Source organism: Leiobunum rupestre, chromosome 7 (genome assembly GCF_980474605.1).
Source record: "Leiobunum rupestre chromosome 7, qqLeiRupe1.1.hap1, whole genome shotgun sequence".
In the NCBI taxonomy this organism is placed as follows: Eukaryota; Metazoa; Arthropoda; class Arachnida; order Opiliones; family Sclerosomatidae; genus Leiobunum; species Leiobunum rupestre.
In genome coordinates this window covers 17,911,160-17,939,050 of record NC_143390.1, presented here as the reverse complement: position 1 = coordinate 17,939,050, position 27,891 = coordinate 17,911,160, and the positions used below count along the sequence as shown (strand labels likewise).

The 27,891-nt window shown below is 35.1% G+C and overlaps 3 protein-coding genes across 6 annotated transcripts; 1 reads left to right on the top strand and 2 right to left on the bottom strand.

The window, feature by feature from the left end:
• Nucleotides 1-10,607: 10,607 nt before the first annotated feature.
• Gnf1 (germ line transcription factor 1) lies at nt 10,608-16,533 on the bottom strand. 2 transcript variants are annotated; one of them, XM_090154347.1, is made up of 17 exons: nt 16,231-16,532; nt 16,089-16,166; nt 15,932-16,004; nt 15,503-15,870; nt 15,311-15,445; nt 14,735-15,247; nt 14,445-14,675; nt 14,143-14,353; nt 13,877-14,092; nt 13,725-13,813; nt 13,339-13,665; nt 13,131-13,279; nt 12,230-12,347; nt 12,026-12,171; nt 11,736-11,949; nt 11,494-11,673; nt 10,608-10,795 (listed from the first exon to the last, which is right to left on the bottom strand). In XM_090154347.1, exons 1-17 carry the CDS (start codon nt 16,231-16,233, stop codon nt 10,694-10,696), a joined length of 3,153 nt encoding a protein of 1,050 aa, XP_090010473.1. In that variant the 5' UTR covers nt 16,234-16,532; the 3' UTR covers nt 10,608-10,693. The 2 variants fall into 2 exon arrangements, with proteins under 2 accessions (XP_090010473.1, XP_090010472.1); XM_090154346.1 differs by having other exon boundaries at nt 13,725-14,092; nt 16,231-16,533.
• A 140-nt stretch (nt 16,534-16,673) lies between these two features.
• Pask (PAS domain containing serine/threonine kinase) lies at nt 16,674-23,886 on the top strand. 3 transcript variants are annotated; one of them, XM_090154344.1, is made up of 20 exons: nt 16,674-16,740; nt 16,933-17,054; nt 17,765-18,053; nt 19,306-19,526; nt 19,592-19,756; nt 19,825-19,965; nt 20,028-20,162; nt 20,235-20,358; nt 20,435-20,592; nt 20,664-20,845; nt 20,914-21,212; nt 21,276-21,552; nt 21,637-21,734; nt 21,808-21,959; nt 22,025-22,222; nt 22,288-22,416; nt 22,483-22,817; nt 22,894-23,027; nt 23,086-23,223; nt 23,284-23,886. In XM_090154344.1, exons 2-20 carry the CDS (start codon nt 16,935-16,937, stop codon nt 23,499-23,501), a joined length of 3,513 nt encoding a protein of 1,170 aa, XP_090010470.1. In that variant the 5' UTR covers nt 16,674-16,740; nt 16,933-16,934; the 3' UTR covers nt 23,502-23,886. The 3 variants fall into 3 exon arrangements, with proteins under 3 accessions (XP_090010470.1, XP_090010469.1, XP_090010471.1); XM_090154345.1 differs by lacking the exon at nt 16,674-16,740 and adding an exon at nt 16,836-16,852; XM_090154343.1 differs by lacking the exon at nt 16,674-16,740 and having other exon boundaries at nt 16,802-17,054.
• A 557-nt stretch (nt 23,887-24,443) lies between these two features.
• On the bottom strand, nt 24,444-27,882 carry trus (programmed cell death 2 like trus). The gene is made up of 6 exons (XM_090153110.1): nt 27,697-27,882; nt 27,557-27,627; nt 27,316-27,494; nt 25,165-25,635; nt 24,808-25,076; nt 24,444-24,745 (listed from the first exon to the last, which is right to left on the bottom strand). The coding sequence occupies exons 1-6, from the start codon at nt 27,725-27,727 to the stop codon at nt 24,612-24,614; spliced, it is 1,155 nt and encodes a 384-aa protein (XP_090009236.1). The 5' UTR covers nt 27,728-27,882; the 3' UTR covers nt 24,444-24,611.
• Nucleotides 27,883-27,891: the final 9 nt, after the last annotated feature.

The following is a 27,891-nucleotide window of genomic DNA, read 5'->3' as shown; positions in this document are numbered from 1 at the left end:
CCGGAGATCCCAGTGTTGTTCCAAAAGGCCGGGAAACAGGACCGCCGTGCCCGCATATGGAGGCCCGCCGCCCCACAGCAGACTACCCAATCCGCCGAGGCGGCCAGTTTGCACGGACCCTCTCCGTTAGCCCTCTCATTCTCTACATACCCAGTGTGTGACTTTATCCAAGTAAACGTGACCGGCGTCACCATCCGTTGCAACATCTTACGCATTTTATGGCATAAGCCATGATTGTTTTTATGATTGCTTATTGCGTTAATAGCAAAAATACAATCCGTAAAAACCGTTTTAACATCACCTGGACGTTGACCTTGCGTCCTTAACCAGCAAATACTTTCATGTATTGCTAAGAACTCCAGATAAAACGCATCTACATTTTCATTAATGCAACTGACCACGTTATAGACCTCTACACCGTTCTTTTACACAACAAAAGCCCCGCTGGCACCCCTTCTGGACAACGAACCGTCATTAAACACCTCTACCCTATTGGTAGTTGCTCTTTGATGTTTATAATTCCCTTGACCGCTGGGTGGTCCTCCCGTGGGTCACCTGGGTAGAGGTAGTTACCACCTTGTAACTCCATCTTGCTGTCTTCTCTGAAACATAAGGACCTGAATACAGCAGCTTCCTGACTCACCAGCAGGTCTAACGTTTGTATACCAGCAAGGGCCCTTAGCGCATCGCTCGAGACAGTCCAATAAACACAAGTTATACGTAGGGCAGCAATTCTCTGTCGGCAGCCGTTCCCGTCCAGCCATGACTAAAGTTTTTGTCTGCTAGTGACCGGAAGTGGCTCACGACTATTTGAAAGTCAACTGCGTAGGGGGGGGGGGGGTAGTGTCTGAGAAACAGAGTTGCAGACATGAGATACGCTCCAAAAATTCCAAATTTGGCTACGTTAGGACAAGTGAAATACAAGTTTTCACTAAATTTCACGATGGTAGGGTGCACGAGTCAATCTCTCGTGGAAATACCCATAATATAGAGTTGATCAATACCTATCTAACGAAGTATCAATTGAAATTTCTTTATACACAGTTGATGAGATATTTCCCTTTCGCGGCACGTTTTAAAACCGTCAATAGCGGCGTGAAGTGATCACCACCACCGCGAACATCATCTTAGAAAATAACAGCCTCTACAAAAGCCGATAAAAGAGAGGAATAAATATTTAATGTTACACTGAAGAAATCAGCGAGTGAAATTATGGGTACGATTCGACCAAATTGTTTATATGGAGAAAGACGCCTTCAAAATTCAGTTAGTGGCGACTTCTAGCAACGCCAAAAGGAATCTTTTCCACGCTATTCAGTTTCCACGATATTCAGTTTCCACGCTATTCAGTTTCCACGTTATTCAGTTTCCACGCTATTCAGTTTCCACGTTATTCAGTTTCCACGTTATTCAGTTTCCACGCTATTCAGTTTCCACGTTATTCAGTTTCCACGTTATTCAGTTTCCACGTTATTCAGTTTCCACGTTATTCAGGTTTTACTAACTTTTCCACGTAAATCCGGATGCACGTTATTCAGTTTCCACGTTATTCAGTCGGGCCCATTCGCTCTATCCCTAGGCAGACAGAGGAGGGAAAGCAAAGACTGATTCTAGCAATAAAAAGCTGCGCCGCGCAGCCTGAAAGGCGATTTCAAAACTAAAACCAAAACTCTCAAAAGTTATTGTTCCCACCGTCCCAACTCCCACGCAGTTAGAGTGTCACGTGTGTTGCAAACTGGCAGTGTGGGCTGTGGCGATGCAATAGCTTTATTTATTTTCCATAATCAAAATTAAAATCGATTCTAATCCATAAAATTAAAATCAAATGTTGGAGGGTTTACTACTAAATTAATAATCAAAAGATAAAAATTGAAATATTCATTTTAATACTTCGAACTTTTGATATGAAAAATTTTTATTCTACTTTCTCGTGAAACGTACTTGAATATTTTTAAATATACTTTTCAAAATAATGAAAACTAAAGAAGTATTTGAAATGATACTTATCTAAATCTTTAAAGATTTCTATTGATATTTTTCAGGCAAGGGCAAAAAAGAATTGAAAATAATTGAAACTCTCATATCTTAAAAAGAAATTTGAAAGATCGTGAAAAATCAAAGGGCCAAAACTAAATAAAATGAAAGATTGTGAATGATTTTGTCGCCATCTATGCTCAAAAATATCAAAAATAAAATGATATTTTATAGAAATTTCAAAGGGAAAAAATTGATAGTATAGTATAGCTGCTGCCATCTATGTAAAAAGATACGAAAAAGATAGATATAATTTTTTTTGTGCAACAAGATTAGAGCTTGGCGAAACAGATAAATTAACCGCTAAAGTTTTGATTAACCATAAAAATTACGGTTAACTGGTTATCCATGGATATTATCCACGGCTATATAGCAATTTAATAATTAACGATAATTTTCGTTTGTGGATAAAAATAAATAAAGTGATTATTTCTTATCCAAACGCCGAGCTCTGTGTTAAATACTCGTCCACCCGCTAGAAATGAAGAGGAGCAGTGTTGCCAATGTTTTCAATTGAAAATTCCCTCTCTCGGTTTTAAAAATTCCCGCCTGATTTAAAAAATTCCCGCAATCATGTTTTTAGTGGAAATCAGGCCTGTAGCCTGGATTTTTCAGTTGAGGGGACCCGACCAATTCCTAAGGGGGCACGCACAGTGGTGTACCGAGGGTTTGTGCCGAAAGGCTCCCACAATCCGTAAAAAGTGGTGCAACGGGGTAGCTAGGCGGGTTTTCTTTTCTCAACGGGTTGTTAAATTTTGGAATGATCTCCCGGCTGCAGTTAAGACCAAATCATCCGCATCGGCATTCAAGTGTCGATTAAAAAACTGGGTCTGAACTGTTGTTCATTTCAGCATTACTTACAATTATCCTTTTTTTAAAATTTTATTACTGTCGCTTCATATGTATCTTATTTTTTGTGAAATTCTGTTTTTTATTTTCGTTTTTCGGGCACTATCATTGTATCAATTAATATTAATAGTTTCTTTTGTTTCAAGCGTTATAGTATCTTTTGTATCGCGTATCAGGGCCTAATAAGTGTACAGCTATTTTTGTATCCTTAATTAAAAACATTATTATTATTAAATATTTTTATAGCACCCCCAATGTATGTAGTAAAAGGAGAGCGGGTTTTATTAAAGCGTTTATTCAATCTCTTAAGAATACAAAATTTATTTATTTTCGGCGGGAAATTTTCGGAAAAATGGCGGCAAGTTGATGGCCGCTACGCTACGTGCTGCCACCATTTTTCCGAAATTTTCAATCCGAGAGCCCGTTATACTATCAGTCATAGCTATGGTAAAAACAGCTTGTCTTTAAAATAGTAAGTAATGTGTTTCGTCTTTGAAAACGTAGTTCCCAGCCCCTTTAACCGACTTTAGCATTTGAAATTGGGTCGGGGAAAAATATTCGTAAAAGTGAAAATTCCCGCCAAATCGAAGTATTTCGACAAAAATTCTCTTTTTCCCTCCTAGCTAAATTATGGGCAAAAATTCCCGCAAAACGGGAAATTTCCCACTCATTGGCAACACTGAAGAGGAGCCCCGTCCCGAGTTCGAGAAAAACAGCGGAAGAGAGCGCGAATCGTGCGCCGCCTAAAGAAGGGGGGTTGCTGCATGTTTGTAGATTACTTTCGCGGATTTTCTCCACTTGGTGGTGTTTTGTAGCGGACACTCTGAAATCGGAGTTATAACGTTGGCATTGTAGTCCAGGGGTAAATGGTCTTAGGTTAAAGTTAGAACTGTACTACCGAAACGAGCGAAGCTAATGAGACAAGTTACAATAATAAAGCAGTTATTACATACGCATTAATAAACAAGTTGGCAAGCCAAAATATACCTCTCCTCGCAAAAGATTTTTTAATTTTCAGTGAAGCGTAACTGTATTTGGGTTCTGCGGTAAGACGCTCCCCTGTCGTTCAAGGAGGCTCGGGTTCGAATCCCGGCCGATTAAAAAATTATACTACACCCAATGACAAAAAGAGGGCGCTTTTGGAAAAACCTTTTCCGTTAACGCTCACCGTCACACGGTGGTTTTGCCAACCCTTCGAGAAACTGCGTACGCAGTGATTACCCTTTGCCCCGAAAATGCGAACGCGTTCGCAGGCCTGACAGACAGACACGGTGGTTGTATTACCCGTCCTAGGGTACAAAGTCCCCTCGGAGAGGTAAAAACATGATTATCGGGTTATTTAGTAAAAAAGGCGTTTCCCGATAATCTATCAGGGTAAATGCATTGCGGGTCGAGAGTCCTCATCGCATTATCTCCAACAAGTATATTAATGGTTTTTAAAGTCTACATTTTTTAAGTATGAATTTTAGCGCAGTCAGCAGAGATAAGAGGGTTAAAGGGTAGAACCTGTGCGTTAGTTTTTTTATTTATTTACGGGTTTTCTTATCGACTAAAATTTAGTTGTATTAATGCAAAGGCGTTTATTTAACGTTTATTGATATACGAGCTGTCGTTTAGGCGAGTGGCTCTCTGTGCTTTGTTGATGGTAAGGTTTTTTCTTCTTGTTAATACATTTGGTGTGGATATTTGGATATATATACGATTCCTAATGCAGTCATTGATTTGCAGGGTGTGCGAGTCATTATATGATATTGGAAATTGGACGACATTGGTCTTTTTCATGCGGTATGTGTCACAACGTCAACTAGAAGTCTACGAGTCGTCCACTACCAGATGTCGAATATAGCTATTCTACGGTATCTTCATCAAGGGCGAGTGTTGAAATAAAATGAGCGTTAAAGATGCGGCAAGTATTTCGTAAGCGAGAAAAATACAAATACCCTCTGTAGATATTTCTTTCGTTAAAATAGCTTCGTATTATATTCAACTGATAAACTTGTACTGTAAAAAGGGTTAAATTCAATTGTGCATTGTTTTAGTACGTCTAACTCCCTGTTGTAACTATTTAATTTATAATATTCTGAATAAATTAAAATCGGTTGTTTCGTCTCAATTATTTTAATTATAATTAAAATTTTATACCGGGAGGGATAGAACTGGGATAACATTTTTAGCAAATAACTCTGAATTGCGGAGATATATATTTAAGGGTCAGCTCGAGAAATTAATACCACTAGGGACAATTCTTCCGAGGAGAGGTATATTTTGGCTTGCCAACTTGTTCATTCCTTGTTACCCAAAGAACACGCCTGCAAAATGTGTGCCAGACTTCACTTAAACACCCTGTATATCAAATATAAAATTTTAAGTAAGACCGTACCAACGATGATGTTAAACTAACGGTGAAAGGTAGCATAGTCTAGACTAAAATCACGGTCTTTAAAAAAATACAAAGCTATTTTAAATTTTTTGGTAGACAGGGGAGCGCCATTTTGAAACTTATACCCTCGGTACGCCATTGGATCATAGACTAAATATACCGTTGCTAGTACTATTCATAATAGTAGGCTATGTAGTCTATTGTGAGACTAGCTCTCAGTAAATATTTTAAAGGGCACAAAGGTAGAGTTGACACACTTTTGGGTCACTTTTGGGGGGACCAAATACTCGAAGGCGAATGTACACGCGGCACCGGAATTTAAATGAGGAAACGCTAAAATGAGAGAATGATCTCCGCAGCATATAAAATGCACTCATACCTCGCGAAGAGGCTACTTTGCTGTGGGTATCCCGGTATCCCCTAACATGACTAGAATGCATGATCCCCAGGTCCCGAACTCCGGCATGTGTCGCTATCCCTTTACCAGAATTAAAATACGAATTAATTATCACTTTGAGTTACACGACTTTGGCCGATCACAATTTTTTAAATAAAATGGAATTGATAAATTTATGATACGTCATATTCGCCATTATTTATGAATATTTAGGTAAATTTTTCACTAGTCAAATTGACTAGTGAGTCCCCAGATTTCGATTAATTTTAGTAGTCAGAGGCTCAGAGCATTTATTTCAGTAGTGACTACTGACTAGTGCCTTATGTCCAGCCACGGCCAACTTTGACACTCTCGCAATACTGCCCTACATTTCAGAAACGCATTATCGATCAATTTTGAGATTTTGAGTTTCACTACCTTTTATACTAATTTTAAGTCACTGATTCCTAATTTCAAATCCATTTATTTTTATATCTCCTAGATTTCAAGATATTGTAATTGACAAAACGCATTTTTAAGAAAAATTTTCAAAATTACCGAGCAGAAACGCATTATCGTGCAGGAGATAAGCATCTGCTTAGGACGTAACGTTGGAATTGGTCCGATAAATTTTTCAAACGCGATAGCATTGTCTGCTAGACTTTCTCGATTAGTTTTAGGGCCCACTGGGGCCCCTACTAAAAAGCATACCAGCCAATGAGAGGCCGTAGAGTGGTTCCGCCAAGGAGGATAATAATCCTCCTTGGATCCGCTACTATAGCGGGAGATAGGTGACGTCATTCTCTCTGGTGACATTAAATTCTTGGCAGAACCACTCTTTGAGCTCTGATTGGCTGAGATCTGGCTATCGTCTGCCACGGCGTTTGGCCCATTTGCCAGTTACACGGCAGCATTCTAGTTACCTGTGAGATTTCTATGGGAATACCATTAGCCAAGATAAGAGCGAACTTGGCCAGCTTATACAAAGCGTTTTAGCTTCATTTTCGCGCAAGGTTTTGAATGTTTATCCATTTTACCGACATTTTTATTCAGTTTAAATTTCTTATAACTTCATTTTCACACAAGGGTTTGAATGTTTATCCATTTTACAGACATCTTTATTCAGTTAAAATTACTTTAAAATGATTTAATTTAATTTCAATAATAAAACTTGATAATAAATTGTTTTAACTTCATTTCCGAGTACTTTTCAATGGGCATACCTGCGCTTAGAGGGGCATACTTGGGCCAAAGGGATGGAACTTCATGCAAACGTCATATTTAAATGTTTTTCCTTCATTTCCGACTACTTTTCAATGGGCAATTAATCCTTCCAAGAAAGCTAAACTAATTGAGGAAATTATTTGTCGAATCCCCGTGATTCATAGATTATTTTGGATGGAGCTGCCAGAAAACAACAAAAGCGATGACTTACTAAAGAGTCGTGGATTGGCCGAAGAATAGAACGTTATATAGAATGTTATGTTATAATGTAAATTAGTTATAATAGTTTTTATGCTGTGAACAAAATGTTCCTTATTTTAGAATATTTATTTTAACAAATAAAATATTTACATTTTTTTATTTTAATACTAAGCTTATTTATAATTAACTTATGATAAAATCATTAAATAATTTTTTAATTAAGTTATGATAATATATAATGTTAAGATAATAGTTACTTTACTCCAGTTATTCTTTACTGCTTATTTAACTTATGATAATATATTTATAATGTTAAGATAGTGACTTTACTTAAGTTATTCTTTACTAATTATTTTGATTATTTTCCTTTAAAATTAACTTACAACTAGGTACTCTGACAAACGATTTTTGTGGAATCGTCCGATTATAATTAGAAATGCAACAAATTGCATTTAATGCGTTTCTGTTTTGACTCAGAAGTTCAGGGGCGTAGGAACGTTCTACAAGTTGGAGGGGGCAAAGAGAAACCAAAAGGGGTACTGGAGAATTGTTTTGAATTTTTAATGGAGCGTAGCTTCCCCAAATGCACGTGTACATTTTACTACTATGTAAATTGGCGGGAAAAGACTGAAATTTAAACACAGTTGAGGTTCTATAAGTTTTTTATGCTTTTAAAATGAGAATTTGAGCATTTTGAAACCAAAAAGTTGGAGGGGGCAATAACTCTAGTTGCCCCTCCCAGCAAAATTCTAGGGAGGGGCATTGCCCCCCCTGGTTCCTACGCCGCTGCAGAAGTTGGAATTTACTGCGCAGAAACGCATTATTAGTTTATAATGCGTTTCTGCGCAGTATTTTGTTCTTTTGGGGACGTTCAAAACGCATTATGTCGCATTATTCAAACATCCAAGTAATTCATTGGTAATGTCATATTCGGAATCTTCGTTAAAAAATACCCCAAATCAATTAATTTCCTCATTTCTAGTTAGTTTAATTTTCTTATTTTTTTTAAAAATCACAAAAAGCGATTTTTCTCGAAAACAGCTTTTTGGAGATAATGCGTTTCTGAAATGTAGGATAGCCCGGGCCAACCCATTTGCCGAAATTCCATGAACGTGGGTTTTCCCGCTATAAACTATCGGCGTTTAGCGCCACGTTCGTTTTTATATTGGCTTCAACGCAAAAACTATTCCAAAAATAATTTTCCGGTAGGGTCGCTCAACACCGAGAATCCGAGATATATTTTTGTTCGTAGGTTAACCAAGGATTCTATATTTTTAGATATAGAATCCTTGGGTTAACATAGAAACTTCAACGAATAGGTTGGCCGCTATTGCGCGAGTGTCAAAGTTGGCCGTGGTCCAGCCCTGATCTTAAAAGTAGGCGGTAAGTATCCAGAGAATGGACGGATTTTTAAAGGACGTTTTAGCGCGCGACACTACAGGTACATGTCTTGGGCACACAGCCTTCTTTGCGTGCTTTTTTGACCATTACATGTAGAAGTATTTTCACGCGCAAAATGAATTTTAAAAGCCGTCAATTAGAGGTAGAAACGGTAACCTAGTAAACCAAATATTTGTTAACGGATATTTGACTGGAAGTCAAAAACTCATTTTCTGACAAGAGCGGAAATATTTCATTCGAGAGAAAAATTAATAACAAGATTATTATGTATTCGAGTATTTTAATTGAGGAAGATGTCCAACCAGATGATACGATTGTATGTCGTAATAAACACATAACCGATAAATATCGTGTTCATAGAAACCAAAAAGAAGACGCGATTGATCAAGTTAGCAGCACTGAAGTAGCACAATCATTTCCATTAGGTAAATACAAGAGACTGGATTTTCAGGAAATTAGCAAGGCTTTAAGCGAAACCCCTGGTATACCAAAAGATTTCATATCAAAAAACAGACCATTAAAGAAAGAAGCTAAGAAGATAATTAAGAAATCCACTAAAGATAAACCTGCATACATACAAGCCGTATGCCTAGAATGTCCGGATTTGCTCAAAATGGTGATTTCTTTGAAACCCAATCTGGTAAATGAAACGGACCAAAATGGGGACACTGCCTTGCACTTGGCCATACGCAAAGGCTACTTTGAAATGGCCCACACTCTACTCAAGTTCGCACCCATACCGAATCTTGAGGTAATGAACAAAAAAGAACGAAGGCCCCTACACGAAGCTGCTTTGGTCAACCAACCCGACCTGGCTAAACGTTTATTAGAGTTGGGTGCCTATCCTCATGCTGCCGATCGGTGCTTGGTAACTCCACTAATCCTGGCAGCTGAAAAGGGTTCACTAGGTGTCGTCCAAGTGCTTCTGCAATACGGAGCTGAACCCGTACTGATGGACAGCACATTCAGGAGCGCCATAGTCTACGCAAAGAATATGCACTACGACCCAATAGTGGATCTTATAAGTCAAAGAAATGCAACAATTACAAAGACTTTTAGCAGAGAAACCCTATCTTTCAATAACACAATGGAATCCAAATCAGACCAACAAATTATAGTTAGTTCAAAACACTCACTTGCTCCAAAATTGTCATTTTGGAAAAAGATATCGGCACCATTTAGAAGTGCGAAATCAATTTCGCGTGAGTCAAGTGCCTACACAATCAGCGAGCCTAGTGACTTAAGTGTCAACGTGCCAAGTGACGTAACTGTGCACATGCCAAGTGACATAAATCTAGAAATGCCAACATCAACGACACCAAGTCATCAAATAGCTCAAGACATTTCCAATGATGACAACACTTTTTCAATTATGAAAACATTACGTAGAATATGGTCTTCCGATGTTCAGGAAATTCCGGAAGATTTTAACACCTCCATGCAACCATTCGATAACCGATCAATAGTATCCATGAAATCATCCGGTAACCCATCAATGATAACCATGAAACCATCCAGTAACCCATCAATGGTAAGCATGAAACCTTCAATTGTATCCATCATACCATCCAGTAACACATCAATGGTATCCATTAAACCATAAAAAATACTGGCAAGAGAGGCATTGTCAGGGAACTCCTCCCCTTTGTAAACACCACTTACCAATATTGTTAACATTTTAGCCTTTTGAATTTTTATAAAAATTATTTTAATTTGTATTTAGACTTTTGTTTAAAACATTCAAAATTTCAGGGGGTTGACAAGGTGTAAAAATTTAGAAGAGTCAAAAATATGGGTAATGTGGGAATTGTCATTGCTTTCTTGCGATTCTAGTCCATTTGTATTAACAGATGTCTTTAATAAAGTTTTATATTTTGGAAAAAAAAATAATGTAAGAAATTAACTCTACTGATCTACTCATCTCTCCTACAAACTTACTGAAATTATTTACAACAAAAATTATAATTTCCTCCTTTCTTTACATTAAAAGAATACACATGTAGCCCTCTTTCCAAAATCAAAATCAAAAAGAACTATAACTTCGAAAGTGGTCTATTGGAGTGGTATGAAATTCCAATTTAGATATTAACTTCTGCTCAGACTAAATAGAAGTGTTTAGAAAATGTTTAAAAAAATCTTAAGCAAATATGAAATGTATTTTTAACTCCTATTAATGGTATTTACATAAAAAAATCAGGCAAATAACAATCCTACTGTTTTTACAAAGTTTATTTCTTCTTACCCCGATTAGAACTTTTTCCTCTTCCTTTCCCCTTAGATGTAGATGGTTTATCATCAATGGCTTTTGCATCCACTTTACTCTTTTTTTGCTGTAAATTTTCACATTTAATAATAGATCGTATTTATGTTAAAACTATTCCCTTCCCTACCCCATTGGAAATACAACACTACCACCTTTTTATATGGTTAAGTCAAAACCAAAGTAGCTCGAAATTGGCTGTAGTGCTTTTTGTGATTGAGGAAAGAATAAGGCGAGTCAACTATGGTATGAGTTTAAAGGTATAAAAAGTGAATTTTGAAAAGAAACACTAGCGCCTTCTACCCCTCTCATTGTTGTTTTCAATATGTTGATATATATATGATGATAGCTATTAGTTATGGGCAGAGTTGGCTGTCCTTTTCTTTCCTCCATAATTTAAAAAAAAACAGGTTTCCTAATTTTTCCATACACAAATGGAGCTACATTTGGATTTTAAGATTGTCTATTCTAAAAAGTATAAGAACATTGCTAAATATTCTTAAGGACTTACACGTGTTCTTTCTAAAACAAGGAATCTAGTAGCATTTTCCATTTGACTGCTCTCGAGTTTCGAGTTGCATTTGCGAGTTTGGATTTGCTCTGATCAATATTATCATTTTCTATGCATTGCTATTGAGTTACCAAAGATTGATCAAAACCAATCTGCCAATTTCGACTAATCAAAATTTGAAACATATTCTATTTATCCCTGAATCGAAGACAGATTCGGAGTGTCAAATGGAAAACGCATTAAAAAACAACTCTTACCTTAACCATGGCATCTGCACTCAAGTCATCATCACTTTCTTCAGCTTCACTAACAACACTCTCCCCTTCCAATTCTTCCATGTCACTGGCAGTTGGTTTCTTCGACTTTTTCACAACATTCATAGAGTAAGGTATTAAGAAGCCTTCTTTGTTGAATGTTCTGGTTAGGGCGGCTTTTACCTATTTGTCAAAAAGGCGGTAAAATGTTACTACTAGATATGAGAAATTTAAAAGAAACTTACTTTGGGTTGGACTTTGGACATGGGATCTGTTTTACCACTCCAGAGGGCAAGCTCTGTTACGCTTTCAATATCTTCTCTCAAGAGGAAATAATGTTCCATCACATCAATAACTTCTTTGACGCCTTCCGCTTCCTTTTCCACTAGAGGACTCGTTATTTTATGATGTAAAAGAGGAATATACTGCATATTGAGCTCGGTTTTATTTCCGGACATCCTTTAAATATGGATAAATAATTAAATATTAAAATATGTTTAATTTGCAAAAAATATAATACTTATTAAATAGATACCTAAGTCTCATATGCATTTGAAGTTGTTGCAACACTCTATCCATGTGGTTCTTGTTTGAATTTTTCCCCAACCAACTTGGAAAGTTGATCATTTGATTTAAATGCCCTCTCATGATATCACCAGGTATAACACTAGAAAATATCGCCTAAATGAAAAAAAATTATTAATACGAATACACTCATTAATTACATCAAAACACAAACCTGAGTGGGCAAAAGACTCCAGTTATTACTAGACCTTATAATTTTATCAACTAAATCACCATCCGCAATACTATCAGCTGCCTTACTTAACAAATTCAGGTGTTCTAGTTTATTACCTCTGCAAATAAAAAATTTGTTTAGTAAAAAACAATTTTGATAAATATATACAGGGTGTCCATTAAAAAACGAAAAATAATAAATAATTGAAAACCTTTTTTTTAAATCTTAAAATTTCTATGGAACATTATTCATGCAGGGGGGCATTTACTAGTGTTAAATAGAATGACCTTGAACTATGTCTTCAAGGTCATTCAAAAACTATCTCAAGAACCGTTGTGTATACGTATTTGGTTCCAATTAGAAAGTTCTTGCTCGCCATATTATTAGTTCTAATATCTTTGATTTGACCAATCAGAAGACGAGAAATTGAAGTTTTGTGAGAAAGAAAAATTAATGCCTTTCGCGACATTTCAATTGAAATGTTGAACAACACTATGAACTCCGTCGTAGCCGACTGTGGCATAATTGAACTGTTGTAAACTATTAAGTATTTATGTGATTTAGTCACGTTAAAACTAATCAGTTTATTTTATTATCAAACAATGAATTCATTAACCTTTAATTTCTTGGCTTCTGATTGGTCAAATCAAAGTTATTTGAACTAATAATATGGTGAACAACAAATTTCTAATGGGAACCAAATCCTTAAACCCAACGGTTCTAGAGATTAATTTTTGAATGACCTTGAAGACATGGTTCAAGGTCATTCAATTTTACACTGGTAAATGTCCCCCTGCAATGGGGAATGTTCCATAAAAATTTGAAATATTAAAAAAAAAGAAGTCTTTCAGTTATTTATCATTTTTTGTTTTTAACTGGACACTCTGTATATGCAACTCACTTAGCATTTTTAGGATTAACATGAATGTAGTTCTCTTGAACAAATAAAGGGGATAATGAATAATCATGGAAAAATAAACTGGATTTCTCGTGGATGTTGCTCTTTTCTTCTTCGGTGGCAAAGACTTTTCTCAGAACTTCAAACGGTCCCTGTTATATATAAGTATAATTATATTTTCTCTTTGAATTATAGTAAAAATATTAAATACCAGTTTTATATCTTTGGTTTGCCCATACTTCTTTGTATCTTCTGTACCAGAAATAGGGGCTTTGGCACTCCAAAGAAATACATTGTGTAACACTTGTCGAATATCTTGACAGGAGCCAACAATTATTTCATTGAGAGTGTCCGAAGGAATTTTTATTCCTTCTTTACAGCAAATAGTGAGAACTGAAGCTTTTATTTGCTCCAAACGAGGTTTCTGGAATCTCAGATCGAAGCAATAATTGCTAAGAGACCTAATTTTAGGATGAGCTCGGTCATTGCAAATGCAAATGATAGGAATTTTTGTAGATTTGATCAAAGCTATGAGTTCCTTAAGGATAAGAAAAAAAAATTTATTTCAGTTAAAAAAGTAGTCATTAATTTTCAGACCTGGGTTCCTCCTCTATCTTCATTTCCAGACATGCCATCAACTTCATCCATTATTATTATGTGTTTATTAGAATTTAAGATTTTTCCGTCTAAAATAACAACAATTTTCACCATAGCTTTGCAAAATAACAGTAAAATTTTTAGACATTTACCAGAAGACACTCCAGTTATAGTGCGGCTTTGAAGGGTTTGAGAAAGTTCCTCGTGTAAACTTCTCTTTGACCTTGTATCAGAAGCATTCAATTCAATGAAACTAAGCCCCAACTCTTTACAGGCCAGCTGGGCAGTTGTTGTTTTCCCAATTCCAGGGCTCCCCGATAATAAGGCAGCTTTGTAGGAGGCACCATCATCAGCTCCACCCCACCGTGCTAAGCAAAAATTAGTTAAGTGTTACAGCTTCAATGGATGAATTACTTACAAGGTGCTTTTTTTGGTAAAGTGCGGTTCTTGTGCCAATTGTTGAGCCATATTACAAGTTTTTTCGCATTGCTTTTATCACCCTGTTGACCTATAACTTGTTTCAGCATTTGAGGCTTGTGCTTATCAACCCACATGAGACCATCACAGAGTTTGAGTTTAGTTGGAGATGAAACAGTTTTCTTCAATTCTGATGTTGGAGTATCTTCTATCTGAATTAGTAAGAAAAGATCTACTTTTCATAAAATATAATATAATTATATATTATATTTCATTTTTTTTTTAAATAACAAAGACATTCACCAATCCAGTATTTTCTGGCAGATTAACCTCCTTCTCCTTTAAAGAATCCTTAAGATTTACTTTTCTTTTTTCTGATACACTTTCACACTTTGAAGCAGATAACTTGCTTGTTGGTGTTTCTTCAAGATTTTTACTCAATCTATTGCCTTTAGCACTCTTCCCAACATTAGAATTTCGTATTAAGTCAAGTAAACCATCTTCATTCAACTGCTTGGTGCCCAATTTCTCTGCCTAATCATTACAATTTATTATTACAAGTATTATATATAAAATTCGAAAAGAGTAGTCACTTTTTCAAGTTTGGCAGGTCCCGCGTCTCTCCCTACAATAATGTAACTAGTGTTTTTACTGAGAGTCGATACAACTTTCCCACCATATTTTTCAATTAACTGTTTAGCATCATCTCTTTCAAGTGACTCTAAGACTCCAGTTAGGATGAATGTTTTTCTCCCTAAGCAGCTTTCAGCTCCTTGAGGAATTTCTTTCGACCCCAATGCAGAAGGTCCATCTCTTTGGAGGTAACGTTGATAGTTGAGAAAGTTATCCTTTTTCTTGCTGCTGTCAGGTGTCCCGGAAGTGCTACAATCCAAATTAAGAGATTCAATACTTGTACTAGGCTCTTTACAAGTTATATTTTTGGTTTGTTCTTTATATTTGGAAGGCGTTTTGGATTTTTTAAAGTTTTCTAATTTAACTTCTGTATCTGGTTCATTTTCTCGCTTCTTTGATTCAAATTTATTACTACAAGTTTTGGCTTTTTCATTGCCATTGCTCAAAACTTCTAGAGATGAATGGGTAGATTCCTTAAATATTAAAAAAAAAAATAAACCACTATTTTTGTTTTGAGAATCAAATAAAAATCATACAACTATAACAGAGCTCGCGGATGAACTGGGCATGTCAAGTAATGCCAAAGTCTTTTCAAAATCTTCATCATCTTCAATAACAAATTCATCATCCAAACTGTCAGACTTCTCAGTTTTGGGCTTTTTTGGTTTAATCTATAAAATATTAAATTACCATTTCAACCAGTTATAAGATTTTGAAAGAGGGATTACTTTAGTTTTTTCAACGATGTGTTTAGATGACCTGTCTATAGGAGTTTTACCAAAAAAATTTGAAGGTAAAACTGGACTTTCATTCTTTTTCTCGACTACAATGTTTGATTTATTTTTTCTTGGACTCATCCGTCGTTTCGGACTCTCTGAGATTTTAGACACATTTGTTTTATTTTTATTTAAATTTGGAGATTTTGTTTTCTTAGGGGTAGTTGGGGCATTCTTTCTGGGACTTGTACGAAGTTTAATTTTTGATTCAATGTTTTTTGTTTTCTTAACATCTAGTACTTCCAAGTCATCATCATCATCATTTATTAGATTATGTCTTTTGCTTGATTTTGAAACTGGTAATGGAGACTCATCCGAATCTAACAAAATATATTTGACAATGATTAAGCTGGTCAATTTAATATTGTAAGATGAACTTACCAGAATCAGAAAAAGTCAATGGACGTTTCCTTGTATTTACTTTATTTTTTGTAACAGGAGGAGAAGAAACTTTCTGTAAAGAGCGTAACCATGGCATAACCAATTTAACTACTATACTCCCAAGTACTCATATTTTGAAATTTGAATGTCACCCTACTTTCTGTTTTTTATTCCTCTCTTGACTTATATTTCTTACTGAATTTCCATTTTTAACTGGAAAGAAGTTTCTTATATCCTAAAAAACAAAATTTATAAACAAATACGGTCTCAAAAAGTTACTTGTGTAACATTTGGCTTACCATTTTAGTCAACTATACATATATTTTCAAATACTTAGCTTATAGTGGGTGTCAAAATTCGAACTCTCAAAAATATAACCAACAGCTAATATCTTAAACAAATTAAACCAGCATGTGGTTAACTTAAAATTTATATATTAAAGAAACAAAGATAGAAATGGAAATAGTACAAAAAACATGCACAGCATGCCTCCTTGGATTAATAATAGAAGCTAATCCAAGATGCCTCCCAGCTCCCGCCGAAACGTATTCCAGGGTGCGCGCTCGTTTTCATTGTTTCCAGTACGTAAAGAAGTAACCAATAATAAGCAAGTTCTTTCGTCAACGTCACAATTTAATTAGAATTTTGTCCAATCATAAGTATACCAAATAACCAATCAAAAGCGCACAAGAAAATTTAAAACGTCAACAAAAGGATAATCGTAATAATAACCGCCAATTTTAAATGTTGAACGGAATTTTCTTGTTAATAAAACGATAAACTGAGGTTTATTCTTTTGACAAGTACAGGTAGGATTGAATTTTTAAACTTAATTTTTTTTAACCAGATTAATAATTTTATTAGCCGATAAATGGTCATTCCTCCCAATCCTCCGTGCCCGGGTTGTCTAGCCTAGGCCTAGTAATCTAATAAGTTTTTTAACCGTAGTGTAACCATGGTGTAACTCAACGTATCAAGTAAAGTAAACATGTCTGTTTCAGATATGGAATTTATGGATATTAATAAAGCATCCACGATTTCGCCAATGAAATACACGTGTAATAAAATCAACGGTTTGCAATCAAAGAGAGTACTGGAACTTTCCAAATCCTCGCCGTTAAAGGTATTCCCGATTTTTTGGATCTTATTAAAAACTAATGAAGTTGGTAAGTAAGTAAATCTTACGTCTTGCGAAAGGGCTAAATACGTGAAGGGAGGAGGTGGTTCGGAGCTTCATAGCTTTGTTGTAGCGAGCCACTGGCCGTTGGTAGTGTAAATTACGTGAAATATTGATCCGACGGAGATTGGGTGAAGGGAGGCGGGTGACTCCCGCAGGATTGTTTGCCTCGACTGCGTCCGCTGACAACGAATCCTTCTCACAATGTTGTCAAGACTACTGTAATGCCATAATCTCCTGTGACTGATAAAATCGAGGAAACGCGAAACCATCTTAGGGTTAATTTTCTAGGTCAAGGTTTGAATGAACCGATAATTAACGTAAAACCCTCTAAATCCTCTTCCAATGATGTAGTTATAGGTGAGTAACCTATTTCGCAGACCTATTCCTATCTCCTCGTTTCCTCTTATGTTACTTATGTATATCGATTTGAAACACCGGCGGATAACGTAATTTTAATTTTATTTCTAACGCTTCGAGTGTTATTTTACCAATTTTTATATAGCCCCGTTTTGTTCGTGTTCCTCAAGTCTTTCTAAAATAAATACATTTGTTTGACTTTCATCCGAAATAATCGCGCTTCCTTGAGAATATTATCAATTGAAATGGGTTTGGGGGAAATGCGATAACCATAACTTTAAAGGCCTTTCTTTCAGAATCGGAAATGGAATCGCCATCAACTTGTCAACAATCGCTCAGTAAATCCCAAGCAGAACTATTCCAGTTGGTCGCCTCTTCTGGCTTCTCCCTTGACTCTCATAACTGGTGGTCGCCGAGAAAGGGCCATTCAGTTAGGATTGACACCTTCAAATCAAAAGAAGCAACCTTTTGAACTGAACCAATCGTTTCCGGACTGCGGTACCAGAAGAAAGCTGCGTCATGACAACGTGGATATGGGGGATTCTAGCACACTAACCAAAAAATGTACACTTTCCAAGTTTAAAGGTACGTAAACGCCTTTATACTTTCACTTTGATTTATGGGTAGTGGTCGAAGGACAGACAAAATTACCGTAAATCATAAACAACTTAAAATTTGACGTCAATATAAGCTTGCCCTCCAACTGTCCAACAAAATTTACCCAAACAAAACAAAAATAGTCGCTACGCGTTATTTAAATAATACTAGAGAGGAAGTGGTGTAGTTTTAAAATCGAAATAATTATATAAATATTTCGTTTTATGTGGCCTTTATCAGATATATTTTGAAGAAACGTCAATTGTCTTTTACGGGAACTTACAAAATCTTACCCGTTTTTTGATTGAAAAATCAATATCTTAACGAAATCGGCCGGGCTTATAGTCCATTTTTTGGTTATCGTCATTTTGCTAATTTATATTATAGTAAAATAAGGTGGTTGTCTTTTATAACGATATCGGAAGCAATAGAATATTGATTAAAAATAGGCCAAACGTTATTTTTATGCTGGAACTAATATAACATTTTGGGGATAAGCGAAATTTTAAAGATCAGAAAAATATTTGTTTAGGGGTGTTTGTTGATTCGCTTACGTCAGCAATGATATTTCACCATAGACGAAAATAATTCCCCCGCAATGGCGCTCCTATTCAAGCTACAACTTAGGAGTCGCGCGAATATAAAAATGCAATGAATTTAAATTTCATAACATGTTTAACAAACTAAACAAGTACAATTTTAGCAATTCGAAGAATCAAATAAAAAATAGGTGACAGGGGTTGGCACTTTTTTATTTTTGTAATAAAAAATCAAATTGTTTTAAATTTTTTTTGTAATTTAGAATTTTTTGAGAAATGTATTGCTCTTTTCCAATGTAATTGATGGATACTTTGCTTATATTGGTTATATAACTTAAAATTAAAATTTAATTACTATTTAGTGTTTTAATTTTATCAGATTCTCTTTGTTTTTCAATTGTCATAGAACATATTTTTTCCATTTTTTATCCCTCAATAAAAATCATGGATTTAAATCAAACAAAATTCCAAGGGCTTTTTTGGTGGGGGTTGGCAGTATGAAACTCTTTGACGCCTTCTTAAAACAACTAAATAAATCTGTTTTGAAAAATTTTAATCTCTAGAGTAGATCAATATAGGAATGTTTAAAATAATTATGAAATACCATTGATTTTTAATTTTTTTTAACCAATATGGAAAGTTTCATTGAGTGCATACATTTATCATATCCTTTACTGTTCTAATTGTAATAAAATATTTAGGTGATGCTCTAAATTCATTCAGTTTCTCTCCATCTTATCCGCTGAAGAGAACTTCGGCTCATTTAAACGCGGACGGCTTCCAACGCCACTCCAAATCTTTAAGCAGCAGCTGGGCTTTTTATAATTTTGTTGGATGCAGTTCCCAGCCAGGCTCAATTTTCCCTACAATAGTCCATAATCCAAATAAAGCAGTCGTCACGATAAATGCTAAAACCACCGAGGTTAGACTTCTTAAATAGTCTTTGGTAAAATTACAGCTATGAATCTAAATAAAAATTTATTTCAGATTCTTGTAACAAACAAAATGGCTTGCGCTTTACTAGGATTAAGTCAATCTAAAATGGCTGGAAAGAGACTATGCGATTACTTATTAGCCAAAAAGTATTATACAGCTTTAACCGAAACTCAGCTAGATTCTAATGGTCAGGTTGTGCTCATATCAGGCAAAGTTGTAAGTTCAGCATTTATTTTCCAGAATTTAATCAGAGACCGAATACTTAGCTAAATATCTTTAAATAGATGGACTTAATTAACAAAGCCCAAGACACTATACCAGTCTCAGTATGGATGCGTAGTGTAGTTATAGATAATGAACCTAGGTGTATAGTTGTAATGGAACCGGTGGAACGCACTGTGGGGCTGTTCTCTTTTGATGAACAGGTATTTATTTGATTTTAAAATGCAAATATGCATAATGGCTCTATAATATTGTATGCCTATAGGGAAAATTTTTGTACGCTGATAAATCAATGTGCGCTTTACATGGCTATGAATCATTTGATGAAATCAGCAAATTACTTTTAAGAGATTTGATGCCTTCCATTATTCTTCCAACACTTGGCAATGAGTTAACTAAGGTATGCATAACAAATTTATATATATTATATATTTCTGTCAACAACTATGGAAAATTCCCATTTTTTAATTAGGATATGAAAAAACAAAATATCACTGGTCGCACACGCGACGGATATCCCTTCCCTGTCAGTGTTCGAATAGATGTACTGCCTGATTACCCCACGGATTGTAAAACTCCCACTGAGGAACTTAATGGTAACATTACTATACTGATAACATTATTGTTTATTGTAATATTTTAGATAATCACTCGCATATTTTATCATTGTAGATGACAATACGAAAGCCATTCAATATCAAGGGGTAGCTTGGGTTTTTGCTAATATCAGTGGATTAATAACCATTTTCCCTGATGGAACGATTCACAGCTGTAATGATAACTTCTCATCTATGCTTTTTGGCTACAGCCAAACCCAACTAGTTGGCAAAGTAAGTATCTTAAGGGAGTTCGGTACTCGCGCAGATTTCTTATATATTTGACAAGATATTTCCATTTTCAGAACATTTTGCAGCTGATACCTTCATTTTACGAAGACATTGACTTTTTGGACACTGATTCCATGCCTCTTCCGCCATTAGACGATGATGACAATGAAGACGAAATGGATGGAATGTCTTTGGCTTGTTCAGCTGGCAATCGTTATGTTAGGCCAACTTCTGAAGAGTTGGTAAATCCACCAAGGTACTATATTTCTACGATATAGCTATTGAAATTATTTCATGTTGTAATTACTTCAATTAATTTCATAGGCCAATGAATCCTATTGGAAAAGAAATAGATCTTACAATAGCGGGAATGCACAGTTTAAGTCTCTCATCTCCAAAAGTTGGAAATGGAATTTCCTTCCTTAGAAATTCTTCCGCCAGTGAACCCCCAACACGTTCTCCATCAGCTGATTGTTTACTCGGTGGTTCTTCTTCTTCAGCAATGGTTTTGCCATCAGGAAGCTGTCATGCTCAATTAAATGAAGCTAGCAGCGAATCCGAAATCAACTGGTCAGACCAAACTCCTCAAAAGAAATCAGATTTAAATGGGAATAGTTTCACCCGTAAGAGCGTTGTTTGTTTAAAGTGTTTAGCTAAACAAACTGAAAGTTTCCAATTTTCAATAGGAGATGAAATAGAAGAAAGGTTAGACGCTGCAGCTTGCGGGTTAACGATGAAACTGGATTTGGAAGCTAATCAGCCTGGAACTTCAGGATTTCACAACCCCGCTCTCTTCAGATCACCATCTACAGATTCCACATCAAGCACAGTTCACAGCAGCAGTTGCGGTGGAAGTACTGATCCGACTGAACCTTTATTGCCCCCATTGATCGAAGATCAGACTCTAGATATAAATTGTTCAACACCAAATGTGGCTAATTCTCATAATGAAAAAGTTCCTAGGTTAAAAATTAAAAAACATTTTAACCGCATTAAATTTTAAATAAACCAATGATATAATAATAATACCTTTTTTTTTTAATTCAGATTTGTTTTGAATCGTTATGGTAGCCTTGATTCTATTCATACTATTCCAGAAGGGAGCTATTTTGGTTTGGGAATGCATAGAGATGGAACTGATCTTGGTAAATCTTACTCCCATTTTTAACTCTTTGAAGAGGCAGGTTTTTAATTTTAGCGTTGAAAATTCCATTTTAGCCATTGTTTATCAAATAAAGAAAATGGAACTTGATGATGGTCAGACCATTTATTGCTTGTGGGTTTCGAGGGACCCTGATGAACCCGCAATAAAGTCTAATTGTTTTAAAAATATAACTCTGTCATCTAGCTTTGTAGAAAATGGTTCCATGGTAAGTGTTTTTACACCAATAATTGTTTATACTGGATATATTTAACCTAAAATACTGTTCCCCAGAGCCAATCTCTAAATGATAAGACTACTATAAATACCAACGATAGTGATTGTAGTTTTGAGAGTACGAGTTTCAATAGCAAAGAAGAAAGCGATTACATAGAAGGTGAATATTCAACTAAGTACACCACACTACACGAAATAGGCAAAGGAGCATTCGGTTGCGTTAAAGTTGGTTATAGGAACACTGACAAGCTTATGGTAAAATTTTTTAAATTAATTTCAAGAAGTTATATAGGGTTGCTTATAATTTAATTTTCATACAGGTTGTGACAAAATTCATTAGAAAAAGTCAAGTTTATGAAGAACTCTGGGTGTTCGATTCAGTTATGTCCAAAAAAGTGCCTTTAGAAGTTAGTTTACTATCAACACTAAAACATCCAAATATAGTTCAGGTATTAATAAAGTCATGATGGGTGTCTAATTGTAAATTACATGGGCCTAAAATTTAAAACCTACAGGTATTGGATGTGTTTGAAAACCATAATTTTTTTCAAATGGTGATGGAAAAGCACGGTTCAGGGATGGATCTCTTTGAATTCATTGATCGTTCACCCAAATTAGACGAACCTTTAGCTAGTTATATTTTTCGACAAGTGGTTGCTGCTTTAGAATATCTACACAGTTTCAATATAATTCATCGAGACATAAAAGATGAAAATATCATTTTGGACGAGAAATTTCATGTGAAATTAATTGATTTTGGATCCGCTACTTTCATGTCCCCAGAATGGTGCTTTTCAACATTTTGCGGAACCACCGAATATTGCAGTCCCGAAGTGCTCGAAGGAAACAAGTATATTCTTTTTTTTTAAAACTTCACTGATGACCATATAATCAAATAATTGAATGTGCCTGTTATTCTCAATTAGGTACAGAGGGCCAGAATTAGAAATGTGGGCTTTAGGTGTCACTCTGTACACACTTATCTATGGAGAAAATCCATTTTTGGATGTAGATGAGATCATTGAGGCGGAGTTAGTCCCACCTTTTCTTGTATCGCAAAGTTAGTCCCTATGGTTAATGCTTTAAAATTGGTCATTTAATTATATTTATTTTTATAGACTTGATGCTTTTGATATCATGGCTATTGCATCGAGACCCCATGAAAAGGTGTACTTTAAGTGAAGCAGCCAATCACGAGTGGACTAAACAACTTGTTCAAGTGGAAAATTACAAGTTCAAAGACGTAGTCAGGGCTGGTAAATAAATAAAGATATTTACTGATTATTTGCATGAAACTTATGCGCTGTCTTTCCCAGCACCGGAAGAGATTAGTCCAATTAAATATTACAAAGGGGAAAAACTAAAAATTTCCAACTCTATTCATGACGAATTGCTAACAGCGCATGAAAAGATTGGTTTTATCGAGGGTCAGCATTTCACACGCTGTCATTCTGCGGACCTTTGTAGCCAATCAAGCATTAAGAGTGATACTGATAGTTGCAGCTGGTTAGAAGAGAAGGATAGCTACTCTTAAAAACCTCAACATTCCCCTCAAGATATCAGATTTAAGCTAAGCCTAATAAACAGACATTCGTACTTACATACATTAAAATTCTAAGTAGTTCTTATGATAAACTTAGGCAAAAACCTACTTTTGCTATACAACAAAATTATATCTCATCTAAAGATGTATCTATATTTCTTCACCTATTCTAAACTAAATCGCATTATGAGGCGTAAAATGTACAGAAAGTGCAAATTTGACATTGTAATACTTGTATAATTTGTGTAGATAAGTGATCTAAGATTATTTAAACTGCTACTCAAAATTGAGAGCTTTTACAACTTGAAAGTTGTGGAGAAGAGACAATGTACAGTTTTATTTTGCCATAAGACAAATGGGTGCATTTACTTTTTTTTTTTAAATCATCATTGTTCGCTCTTTTAATTTTTTAAATAAAGCTAATTTCCATTTTCATGCTCATACAAGGTTTTAGTTATTCTGGACTTAAGCCATTTTTCTTTAGGCTGCTCCAAAAACTCAACTCCCTTTCTGGTCAAGTAAATTTAATATGCCAGGTTCCCATAAAACCTTCCCCCTGTAATACTGCACTTTTCATAATATTTCACTGAAAGCCCAATGGGGTGGAGATATAATTACTTTTGGAGCAGCCCAATGAAGAACAACATACATTAACGCCAACCATAAATAACACCCTAATAAAGTTATTGAACTTAATCATGTTCTACAACTTTTAGAAAATGTGCAATTTGAAATGCCACACAGTAATTTCCAATAACAATTAAATTGGAAAATAAGTGAATATTCATAGTCACATTTTTCATGGTGGTGAATTTACATACATGGAAACCTGCCTCGAGCCTTTTTTAGCATAGATGGACATTCCTCTCGTGACAATTTTTTTACTTATATTATCACTTATATTGATTTAAATAGATGGATAGATAATGGCAGTTTCATTTTTCAAATAGTACTTTAATAATTTGTAGTATGGTATATATTTACAATACTGACCCCAATATTATTTCTCGCAACTTAAAAATACACAAAAGCTTAAGACTCAATCTTTTTCCAAATAATTTTGGTTTAAATTATTTTTAAATAACTACTTACATTTTGTTTTTAAGACATTTGGAAATATTTTTCGTCAGGGTCCGGTTGAACTATAATACTTTCTAGTCTGTATGTATCACTTTCATTCCAGCAACTTTTTTCACAAGTAAAAACCACAGCTGTACCAAATTCAACAGGATGACCTGAAATGTTATTAAAGTTACGCAAGTTCCATAACTAGAAAAAATTAAACAATATACCATACCATAATTATTATTGTTGTTTAGTTTAAGTCCTTCAACCAAAGCTGGCAAGAGCTGTAACTCGAACACCTTATTCGCTCCGCAATATTGGCATTTGGACAAGTTTTTCAATTCATCTGTTGCGTCACTCATGAATAGCGGTTCTCCATTCCAACAGTACCTTATAATCTGACTAGGTAGTCGTGAGATGCGCTTGTAAAATTTGAAGAATGAAGTATCTCCATGAGTAGGGGTTTCTTTTTCATACGATTCTTGTTCCATTTTGGTATCACTGTACACATAAATATGAAAAATAGTAAAAAACTTCACCCATTTCAAGAGGGAGTTTTTTTAACTAAAAAAAGAAAAAATATTCTTACTTTTTCCCTAAGTTACTAAAAGGGTTTCCATTATGCTTTTCGTATTCACTTAAAAGTTCCTTAGCATGATCTTGATCATCTTCATCGATAGAACCTTCGGGTTCTTCGCAAACTTCAATGTAATATGGCTTAAAAACTGGAGTTTCATCACAGCTAAGGGCCTCCTTGGGTAGATCGCAAAGAAAGTCTGGAGTATTTTTTGGACAATCAAATGATTCTGGTATAACATTTGGATTAGCTTCATTCATAATTTCATCATCTTCATATTTTTCAGACTTTTCACTATTGGGTGTGGACTGTTGCAATGCTATATTTTCAACAGCAGAAGACAATTCCGTATCTACAAGATTCATAGACTCATCGTTACTTTCACCCCATACACTTTCGTCAGCTAACCACTGAGTAACATTTGAAGTAGTAGGAACTTGACTAGAGCTTAATTCTTTCCTTTGACATCTTAATACTGTCCAGCTAAACATTAAACGTGAATTATTAAGAAATTTGGCAAAATTGCACTACAGCGGCCTCATGTAATTTCGTGTTTTTTTTTGGTGGAGAATGTAGCACTTGACGCGTAGATTACGAAACTAATTTTTTTTGGGGCCGCAAATGATAATTAAATTAATTAACTTAATGTTAAAAATGTACTAATTTTAGGGAATTACCGTGTTTTTGTATTTTTGGGTGGCGGAGAATGTAGCACTTGACGCGTAGATGACGAAACTAATTTTTTTGGGCCGCAAATGATAATTAAATTAATTAACTTAATGTTAAAAATGTACTAATTTTAGGGAATTACCGTGTTTTTGTATTTTTGGGTGGCGGAGAATGTAGCAGTTGACGCGTAGATTACGAAACTAATTTTTTTGGGCCGCAAATGATAATTAAATTAATTAACTTAATGTTAAAAATGTACTAATTTTAGGGAATTACCGTGGTTTTGTATTTTTGGGTGGCGGAGAATGTAGCACTTGACGCGTTGATTACGAAACTTTTGTTTTTGGGTCGAAAATGATAATTAAATTAACTAACTTAATGTTAAAAGTTAGTAGAGTGGAAACCTAAACAAACAGTAACAAGCCGTGGTGTAGGCGACAACCCGACGAAGATAATTACTTCCAAAACACGTAAAAGACGTTACTAAACTCCCCGTATTGGCGCCTGACGGCGCCGCGCACTCGCTTCGCTCAAGCGCTGGGGGCGCGCAGCGCCTCCCCAACCCCATACTAAAAAAAGCGATGGGCCATCTATAACGCGACCTAGAGGACAGTACCAAGCCTTACGCATCAAGTATATACTTTTAATCTCAACCAGAAACAAAGTGGCCCAATAATAGAAAACATCAAGAAAATGAACAAAAACTGTAAAAGATTTGATAAAGTACGGGAATATCACTTTGTGGCCCAAAAATACAAAACGCCGAGAAAATGAACAAAAACTGTAACTGATTTTATACAAAAAGGGAATATCACGTGGAATTCATTAGGACACCGAAACTGTGTTCCCGGCGAACACACGACGGAAATAAGTACAACAAAACACGTGCAAATGCCCAAAAATTAGAAATTTAAAATTACATTAAAAAATTAAATGATCATTTGCGGCCAAAATAAAAATTACCCTCGGCATCTACGTGACAAGGTCTATCAGGCGCAACCAAAATTAATATAAAATTCAATGAAAATGAGAAATTTTTAAAATTAAAAAAATTAAGTTAAACAATTAAATAATCATTTGCGGCCAAAATAAAAATTACCCTCGACATCTACGTGACAATGTCTATCAGGCGCAACCAAAATTAATATAAAATTCAATGAAAATGAGAAATTTTTAAATTAAAAAAATTAAATTAAACAATTAAATACTCATTTGCGGCCAAAATAAAAAATACCCTCGGCATCTACGTGACAAGGTCTATCAGGCGCAACCAAAATTAATATTAAATTCAATGAAAATGAGAAATTTTTAAAATTAAAAAAATTAAGTTAAACAATTAAATAATCATTTGCGGCCAAAATAAAAAATACCCTCGACATCTACGTGACAAGGTCTATCAGGCGCAACCAAAATTAATATCAAATTCGATGAGGCCGCTGTACTACACTTCACCCAGAAATTTTACTATGAAAGTTATAATTCCAATTAGTATACCTGCTACTCTTGTTCCAACATTTTGGATTAATACAACAACAGATAACAAGTACTCTGTGATACTGCGAATTTCCCAATGGACAATAGATTTGCGACACTAAAGCTAGCTTTTTCTTGCAAACTGAACAAATTATATCTTCCATGTTACAGCTGCGATCATTCCCTTCAAACTGCCAGTTCTAAGAAACAAAATGACAATTATTTACTACTATCTGTTTTTGGATAAAGTTTTAAAACTTACTAGTTCTCCACCTATTTTATTCACATCCCAATGTAAAACTTTGGTAGAACAAATTTCCTTTTCCAATGTACCTAAAATGAATAAATTTTACGAAATAAAACAAAATAACCAAAGAATTTATTCCCATCATATTTATTTACCTATTAAAACAGGATTTACTTTTGATGCCATTTTCAACTTGGAAAAGACATACACACACACACACACGTTATTTGATACTTTTAGCAATAATGACAGGTGCTGGAGTAAATCCTGTACTGTCACAATTTCTTAATAACTTTCCAGTTAGTGAAAATTAAAATATTTATTTTGTTTTATGTTTGTTGATTGCCACT

Coding starts and splice junctions, on each gene's coding strand:
- Gnf1 (XM_090154346.1), bottom strand. Junction 14,354..14,444: donor TGCCAGAAAATACTGGATTG/GTGAATGTCTTT, acceptor TTACTAATTCAG/ATAGAAGATACTCCAACATC. Junction 11,674..11,735: donor TGTCCAAAGTCCAACCCAAA/GTAAGTTTCTTT, acceptor TTTGACAAATAG/GTAAAAGCCGCCCTAACCAG.
- trus (XM_090153110.1), bottom strand. CDS start 27,727: ATGGCATCAAAAGTAAATCCTGTTTTAATAG. Junction 27,628..27,696: donor AGTAAATCCTGTTTTAATAG/GTAAATAAATAT, acceptor TATTCATTTTAG/GTACATTGGAAAAGGAAATT. Junction 25,077..25,164: donor TTTAGTAACTTAGGGAAAAA/GTAAGAATATTT, acceptor TTATGTGTACAG/TGATACCAAAATGGAACAAG.
- Pask (XM_090154343.1), top strand. CDS start 16,920: ATGTCTGTTTCAGATATGGAATTTATGGATATTAATAAAGCATCCACG. Junction 20,163..20,234: donor TTGGCAATGAGTTAACTAAG/GTATGCATAACA, acceptor TTTTTTAATTAG/GATATGAAAAAACAAAATAT. Junction 22,818..22,893: donor GAAGTGCTCGAAGGAAACAA/GTATATTCTTTT, acceptor ATTCTCAATTAG/GTACAGAGGGCCAGAATTAG.